The sequence below is a fragment of the Choloepus didactylus genome, chromosome 2 (assembly GCF_015220235.1).
Source record: "Choloepus didactylus isolate mChoDid1 chromosome 2, mChoDid1.pri, whole genome shotgun sequence".
Classification (NCBI taxonomy): Eukaryota; Metazoa; Chordata; class Mammalia; order Pilosa; family Megalonychidae; genus Choloepus; species Choloepus didactylus.
Window position 1 is genome coordinate 201,617,186 of NC_051308.1, and position 8,958 is coordinate 201,626,143.

At 39.4% G+C, this 8,958-nt stretch overlaps 1 protein-coding gene and 1 pseudogene across 2 annotated transcripts; both read right to left on the reverse strand.

The window, feature by feature from the left end:
- Positions 1-1,745: 1,745 nt before the first annotated feature.
- On the reverse strand, positions 1,746-8,649 carry LOC119527386 (cytochrome b-c1 complex subunit 6, mitochondrial). Of its 2 annotated transcripts, XM_037827330.1 has the most exons (5): positions 8,483-8,607; positions 6,512-6,538; positions 5,864-6,011; positions 5,591-5,752; positions 1,746-1,971 (listed from the first exon to the last, which is right to left on the reverse strand). In XM_037827330.1, exons 3-5 carry the CDS (start codon positions 5,924-5,926, stop codon positions 1,939-1,941), a joined length of 258 nt encoding a protein of 85 aa, XP_037683258.1. In that variant the 5' UTR covers positions 5,927-6,011; positions 6,512-6,538; positions 8,483-8,607; the 3' UTR covers positions 1,746-1,938. The 2 variants fall into 2 exon arrangements, with proteins under 2 accessions (XP_037683258.1, XP_037683257.1); XM_037827329.1 differs by lacking the exon at positions 5,864-6,011 and having other exon boundaries at positions 8,483-8,649.
- On the reverse strand, positions 1,980-5,511 carry LOC119528185 (annotated as a pseudogene).
- Positions 8,650-8,958: the final 309 nt, after the last annotated feature.

Sequence of the window (8,958 nt, forward strand, 5' to 3'; positions counted from 1 at the left end):
GTTCATTCCTAGTTTGTCCCTTTCTATATTTGTAACTCCCTTCTTTGAGAGTGCTAGCTTCCATTATCTTTGATACATTTACTTATTGGATTGTCCCCCTGTATGTAACCAATCTCATTGCCAGCACCACCTACCCACGTGGCCTTTCCTCACCGTGCTCAGGCTCCAATACCCTCTCCATCCAACTCTACATTCTCCTCACCTTTCTTATTATTAAATATTTTTGAAGGAACTTCACTGGATACTGAAACCAAAATTCTGTCAAGACACTTTTCATAAGGGCTGGGGATTTAATGTTAAGCAGTTGCTGTTAATTTTGTTAAATGGGATAACAGCATAATAACTAAATTAAAAATGTACTTATCCTTTAGAGATACACACTTGCTAGGTGATGAGTACAAGGTAGATTATTCTATATATTCCTAAGTATATTTGAAAATTTCTTGTTAAAAAGGGTAAGATCTCAAACACACCCAACTAAAGGCATAACCTGACAACACACACAGCACCTCTCCAAATCACAGGGCAGGCTGAAGGCAAATTATCACATGGTTACATGTTGGTTACAAGTTTAAAACAACTAGAGAAAAGCTTTAAATTTTGGGTCCGGAACAAATTATTCTTTTGCCATATTAGGCTTATGCATCTTCTCATACCGTGCCAGTTTGGATGTATTATGTCCCCCTCAACATCATTATCTTTGATACAATCTTGTGGGGGCAGATGTATTTGTGTTGAATAGATTGGCATTCTTTGATTGTTTCCATGGAGATGTGACTCAATCAACTGTGAGTGAAACACTTGATTGGATAATCAGCATGGAGGTGTGACCCTGCCCATTCAGCTTGGGTCTTAATTAAATCACTGGAGTACTTTAAAAAGAGCCACACAGGCCCAGATGTTTGCTGCAGCTGAGACAGGACATTTTGAAGATGGCCGTTGAAAACTGATGCTTTGGAGAACGTCATTTTGAAATGCAACCTGGGAGCAAGCAGACACCAGCCACGTGCCTTCCCAGCTAAGAGGTTTTTTGGATGCCATCGGCCATCCTCCAGTGAAGGTATCCATTTTGATGCCTTACCTTGTACACTTAATGGCCTCAAGACTGTAACTTTGTAACCAAATAAGCCCCCTTTTATAAAAGCCAATCCATTTCTGGTATTTTGCATAACAGCAGCATTAGCAAACCAGAACACATACTTCAATTAACTTTATTTCATCTTCATTTTCATTGCTTTTCACAATAGCACTGTGTGGATCTCTCTCCACAGAGACGACGGCCATCCTGAAAGCAGCTTATTTTTATCTCCAATTTCAGTATTTCGGTATTAATGCCTGAACCTCTAATATACTGTTCAATAGTTAATGAACAAAATAAATATAAAACCATTCTAAGAAGGCAGAAGAAATTAATACAAACTCAAATGAGGTTTCTTCCTAAGGGAAAATTATATTTTCTAAAGGGAAACTGTATTTCCATTCTTCTTTTCCATTGACCCACTAAAAAAATAAAATGTTCCCCAACTTAGAGTGTTCTATATTAAAATAAAAATCTAGAATTTAGCTTAAAACAAAATCCCAGAAAAATTCTATGAAACTTTGAATAGCTTCAACTGAAGCATATTCTACTAACAAAGCTTTTAAATCCTTATTTCAAAAGATATTTCTCTTATTCTGCTTATAACTGAAAAGAAGTCAACAAAGGACTACTTTAAACTCAAAAAAAAAAGGACAAGAGGCAGGACTGAAGATCACTGGACTTTATTAAGATAGAATTACTGCTGATTACATAGAAGAAGCTACTTGCCAAGACAAAATCCATAAGGTTCACATGAACTTATAACTACACACAAATTAGAAACAAATGGTATGTTCAAAACCATAAGTAAATATCCTGATGTTCAGGTGATAAAGGCTGGAGTGAATGAGTCTGCACATTTACTTCAAGCTGTTAAACAGTTTGTGGGCCACCTATATGGGGGAAAGAAAAGGATGTCATCAATTGGCAACTTTAATGTCATGGGTGACAAAGTCTCTTATGACCTGGAACAGTACTTCCCTCATCAATCCCCTTCTTACACACCCACACCACATTCAAGCCATACTGAATTCACTTTAGTTACCTGAATACTATCTCTCTTCTATCTGGAACTCTTTCCCACTTTTTCATCTAACTTTTGTTCTTCCTTTAGAACTTAATTTACATGCATTTCTTATTCCTCCCACAGAACCTGGTACTTCCCATATCACAATACTTATTAACTCAGCAAATATTTATAGAGTACCTACTGTATTCCAGGTAATGTTCTAGGTGCTGACACACTTCTGTGAACATTCTATGGGCTGATATACAGCTGTGAACAAGACAACATCTCTGCATCTTATGGAATTTAGAGTGTAATAAAGAAGGCATAAACAAATATACCAGAAAACTTCTGATCATGATAAATGCTGTGAAGAAAATTAAATGGAGGTGGTGGTAAGAGCAACTTTAGACAAGGTGGTCAGTGAAGGACATCCTGAGAAGGTTATACCCAAGAGATTTACCACAGTTCATTTATTTATTTATTTTTTGCCAAGAAATAAATGTAATTTTTATTTTTAGGCTGGTCAGTTTGCTCTTTTATGCCTTTAACTTTGAAGGACACATGACCTTAATCAAAGTGAACTTTAAAAAGATGACAAAGTAACAAATGTTGTTTCAATTAATCTTTTGCACAACAGGTATAGATATAGAAAGAATTTTTTCAAATAATTTCATAGGTGTCTACTCGGAAGCATGTCTGTAATTTAATGTGCTGGTCCTTCGAGTAATATTATGGAGTAATTTAAAATATATATTATGTATTTGCAATTATTTAAAACCATTCAATAGTTTATAGCATGTTAATGGAAAGAGATAAAGGCAGTTTGCATTCATAATATTTTGAATATAAAATCACTTCAAAAGTCTACTGAAACCCTTGCTCATGTTCTAACTATAAGCCATTGTGTTAAGAGCTAAAATATAAGCGGCCACTAATTTTTGAGGTACCCGTGAGTCCACATCCCTCAGTGTAGGAAGCAGTAGGGCTGCAATGCACACCACTCCCAGGAAGACAATTAAACTAGCACCTGTGGAAACAGTTCTGTTTTCTGGTTGAAACAACTGCTCAAGAAATAAACTTTCTGTTAAATGTTATTTTTCCCCCTCTTCCTCCTTTTGTTGTTTCTGCAGATGAATAAGAGTAGCAACAGCTTCCTTCCTTCCTAAATCCTCCCTCTGGCTTTGCTTGAAAACTTGGAGACGGAATTTGTCTATTACACTATAGTAACAGGATCATCAAACATCTCTATGACGAATCACAATATCCACACAACACTGAGGCTATACTGCAACTGCAGCATCAACGACAACTTACTTATTTGTAGTAGTTAAGGCACACTCATGGGAATTATATAGCCAACACTTGCTTATGTGTTGACAGATCCTCTGCATAAAATATTAGCTCGGTGGGCAACACAAAAATAGAGAGACTTCCTTCCACTTTTTTGTTGATGCACTGGCACTAATCCCCTCTGCTGCAGCTTCTGTTTTTACAGTCTGGTCTATTCTGGACTTTTCTTAGATTCAGTTAAAAACTACGAAGCATTTTGGCAAGCTCAGGAACACCAGCTCCTCAGAAAGCAGCTCAACTGCTCCCCAGTCCTTTGTCAGTGTCTCTAGGCAGAACTATCTGCTGGGATACTGGAGGATTAAAATGCCATCTCTCTTGAATGTACAACTATGTAATGGTACTGTGAACAATCGAATGTACGATTTCTTTTGCATGACTGCATAGTATGTGAATGTATCTCAATAAAATGAAGATTTAAAAAAAAATAAAAATAAAAAATAAAATGCCATCTCTCTTCCCCCTTGAGGATGAGTGGCATCTCATCAGTTTATTAATAGTTTGTTCTACTCCTATCTCCTATGCTGGCTCATAAGCTCAGTGAAGGGACCATTTCTGTCTCATTCATATCTATACTTCCAAATCCGAACTCAGTGCTTGGTTCGTAAAAGTATTCAAACATTTGTTGAATGAATAAAAAAAGTGAAGCACAAGGGGAGATCACCAGAAGGGCTTGTAATAAGGGAGTATATCACAATGGTCCACACTTCATATAAATGGAATAATTTAATATGGGGTTCTTTGTGACCAGCTTCATTCCCTTAGTATAAATCTTTCCAAGGTTCATTCATAGTGTAGCATGTATCAGCACTTTTTTTTTTTTTCTTTTTGCAGAAAAGACATTTATGTTTAAGCTATAAATTAGAGGCAGTGGAGAGTGGGGGTGAGCTGAGCAGTTATATTTTGGGAATCTGTCCTTCCACTGTCTTCCTAGGCCTGGATTCTGAGTACTTCATTGAGGTGCTCCTTTGCTTGGGCTACCTTTGCCTGCAGGTGGAAGGAGCCACCCAAAGATTTATCATTCACCTCAGATGTCCATAATTCTGGATCTCCTTGGGGTTCAGCTGGGAGATGTTGAAAATCTACTATGCCTTATAAAGGCTGAGACCAGAAAGGTTGGATGCAGTAGCAGATTGGTGTCTGGTACATATCTGGGTATCAGCTGCTGCCTGGCTGGTTGCAAACTCCTGCCACAGCCCCAAGCAAAGGCTCTGTCCACCCCCCCCCCATCACAATGATCTCAGTCAGATACTTCCATGGCCCAGGCTGGTGGGTCAGAGGTCAGCTGCCAGTACTTCATTTCTTTTTACTGCCAAATAATATTCTGTTTTATGAATATGCCACATTTTATTTATCCATTCCTCAGCTGATGGACATTTGTGTTCTTTCTACTTTCTTACTGTTATTACCAATGCTGTATTAACATCTGTGTATAAGTATTTGCATGGACACATGTTTTCAATTATTTTGGGTATCTGTCTAGGAGTGGGAATGCTGGGTTATAGGTAACTCTTTGCTTAACCTTTTGACAAACTGCCAGAGCATTTTTTCAGAGCAGCTGTACCAATTTACATTCCCTCCAGCAGTGTCTGAGGTTTCTAATTTCTCCACATCCTCCCTATGTGTTATAAACTGTCTTTTTGATTACAGTCATCCTAGTAGGTAGAAAGTGGCATCTCATGGTGGTTTTGATTTCCATTTCCCTACTGGCTAATGACGTTGGGCATCTTTTCATGTGCTTATTGGTCACTCAATCAGTTTTAACATAAGCAACCATATCAGATATTGCCTATGTGTGTAATTTCACATAAGAGTCAAGCACAAATATACTTTAAAAATATTTTTTTTTGACTAACAACTATATATAAAACACATGGGAGACTATCAGTTCTGTTAAATAAGAGTACAAAATCCAGTGCGACCTGGCACATCATTTCTCTTCTCTGAGTCTCAGTTTCTTATCTGTAAAATAGAGATAAATGATACCTATCTCCAGTGGAAGCATTAAGAATTTGGTCACCTCATTTATGTAAAGTGCTCAGCACTGTATCTGGCATTTACTGGGCCCACAGTACATGCCCCTATGATGGAGAGGTTGTCTGCAGCAAGTTTTCCCCAGCTACCATAAGCCTTCCCCCAACTTTAGGTTGACTTACACAGTGGTCCCTTGCATGCAAGAAGTCAAAGAGCTCCTCCGTGCAATCCTCCTCTGTCTGTGACCGGGAGGATACACGCTCATCACAGAGCTCCAGCCGCTCCCGGGCCTTTACACATTTCTCCAGCTGCTCGCATTGCTCTCTCACTGTTGTCAGGGGATCCTGAAGGAGAAACACAGCAAAAGAATAAAATGGAGGTTTTAGGAGGAGACCCACCAAACCATATGCTTTGATTAACACAACCGCCAAACCAAGGTGCTGCCTCTGAATTACCGTGCAGAAAGCCAGCTGGCAGAGCCACACTGCCGCCAGAAATGGCAGAATGGGGTCTCCCATTCAATTCTGATGCTAAGTAGTAGGGAAAAGTTTCACATTCCTGCCTTCCAAGGTTGCCAGTATGCACTGAAAGCCTCAGTCCTATCTGAAAAACAAGGTTGGTAAAGGAGAACTGGCCAAACTGGAAGTAGATCTATAGGAGGCCTTACTTTTTAACACAGAATTGTGGGATGTGTCATGTCTGTGAAATTTCAATTTTTCTTATCTGAGAACCATGCCTATGCACGCCAGCTGCCCAGCTAAAAAGGCTATGCTAACATTGAGAGCAACCACTTCGGAAGGGTCCCTCCCAGAATTCTTTATTAAACAACAAATAGCAGATGACTGAGTGCCAGATCATCAAGATGCTGCTCTGCTCCCTGGCACCATGACTGGATTAGTCCCAAGCAAACCCAGAAAAGACTCAGCTTCCTAGGCTCACCGCTCCAAACACTGCACTGCAGAGAAAAGAAGTATTATAGGCTTATTCCACCCCTGTTCTCTCCAAAGTGTCAAGTAAAGATTCTTCAAAATGTCTTTAAAGTTTCATGCAAATCAAACTTCCTGCTTTTATTGAGATGGTTCCAAACCTGAGACAGTTCTTACCACTAATTCCTCCTCCTCCTCTTCCTCCTACAAAAGGAAAACAAAATTAATGTCAGTGCAATTTTATGACATATATACTCTCCATTACACTGATGATGTAATTACCAAGGAGAGACACATCTCACTTTCATTAGCAACAACTAAAGCGTATACAACACTCTACAGTTTATAAAGCACCTTCCTATCTGTTATGATTCGATTAATCAAAATAGCCCCTTGAGGAAGTAATCCCAGGGTAGAGATAACAATGATTTGACATCTTCTGCTCTAGACTCAAGCTGTCGGAAGTTCATGTATTTGGTTCTAGATTTTGGTAGGTCCCAGAGCTGCGATAACCAAGTAAATTTAGTCCTTACATCACAAACTAAGTCAGGTCAAAGCAGAAACCTTTTTTTTTTATCTTTGAACTTGAATTTGGAGTATGCAAATGGAGAAACCTATATCCCTTTTTAACCAAAGCTTAACTAAAGAAAGTTCTAGTCACTGTTTTTTGACTTGCTGAACTCCCAGGACCCTGAGTAAAATGACTATCAATATATGTGCACCTAAGGTCTATACAACTCCAAACATGAACTTAGGAACACAAGGCCCTTCCTATCTACTTCTGATTCAGGTGCAAAACTTCAAACTTAGTTTCCTTTCTTCCAAAGGGAACAGTGCAAAAATATTCTCCATGGGAGCATCAGCATAAGCCTGAAGTTGGGGCACAGGAGTGTTTCAACAACCTGTTAGAAATAAGGTGCTTGCCTACCTGTGCATGCAGGTGTCTACATTTGAGGAAAGGGAAAGAAAAGGTATATGGGGAAATAAAAAGAGCTAGCTCAGCAACCCCTCATTATGTTTTCAAAATTCCAACGCAACCTGCAGGTTCAACTGTAGCCCAGCCTGTTTACCTGTTTATTCTCACAATTGGCAAAGGTCCCTTCTAAACATGAAGATGTTATTTAGGATGTAAATTCTAGTTTTTCATTAAATAAGGTTCTTAATCTTACTCTTTTATTTTATTTTATGAAAAAGAGTGTACTGAAAAGCTGAAATAAGACTAGGAAAAATCATTATGGGATAAATGAGTTTCCAACCATTATAAACTCATAAGATCAAAATGGCTACTTTAAAGTGACCAGAGAACAAATGAATAGACAGAAAATGAGATTGTAAACAAAAAGTTAATTGGCTTCTGTAAAGCTGTGCAGCACTGTGGAACCATGCTGCCTGGGTTCAATTCTTGGTTCTACCATTTATTTGTGTCCTTACACTAGATATTTAACCTTTCTGTGCCTGTTTCCTTACCTGTAAAATTGCAATAATAATAGTTATTATAGTTGGCATTAATAATAGCTATTACTAATAAGACTAGTACCAACCTCATATGAATATTGTGTGGATTAAAGGAATGAGTACATATAAAGCACTTGGAACATTAAACAGTCAATAAATACTGCTTACTATATCTGCATATAGTATAATTCAAGACAGAATTACACTGCATATTTCTTCACAGTGTTCAAAGATTCACACACACAGACACAAAAACCACTTTTTCACAGAAACTAGAGCAAGGCCAGATCTCCCGAACTTCCATAGATGTGGTGGGGATTCTTGTTCCAAGCTGGGGTGAGGGATTCGTTTGATTAGGTTGCTCCTCAAACTTACCAAACCAGGGCCTCAAAACACCTGACTGACTAAAAATGTAGATACTATTTTTACAAAAGTTTATCGACACAGCATTTTCGCTAACGTTAAACCTTCACCACATTCATAAAATGGGGAAGCCGAGGCCCAGAGACTAGTCATCTACTTGCCCAAGATCATTCGACGAATTCTGAGGAGAGGTCGAGGGAACCAGCTCTTTCTCCACTCTGCAAATCTTAGGAAGGAAACCCGGGCCAAGGGAGTCCCTGGAGTGTTTTGGCGGGCTAGGTCCTGGGCCTCAGGCCAGTGATGAGGCTCTAGTCGATCGCCTCGCCTTACCTCCTTTGGATCTCCGGATCCGGTCAGCATCTTTTCCTCGTCCTCTAGCCCCATGCCTGGCTCAGGTTCTGGATTAAACACGAGCACAACAGCGGCACGGACTCTACTTCAGGCTCAAGAAGGACTTGTAAGGGTCACTCGACGGATATCCGGCGACCTGGCCGGAAGTGCGGCATACTCATCGTAGTCGCGAACACATGTTCCGATTGGCATGTACTACTGGCCAAAGGCAAGAGGTAGGGGTGGCTGATATTTGCACCTGAGGAGGCTTTGCTAATTAATATTCCCTTAGTCATTCCAGATCCAAATATATTGAACTAGGAGTTTATTTAATATAGCAGTTCCTAAGAGTCTTAGAAAGTATGCTTATTTTTGCGACGGTCGTTTTAGCGTAGGTCCCATTCGTACCCACATCGCTGATAGACCTGGCCTAACTGCCGCCCTTCTCAAGATGGCGGCACGAGAGACCCACTCTC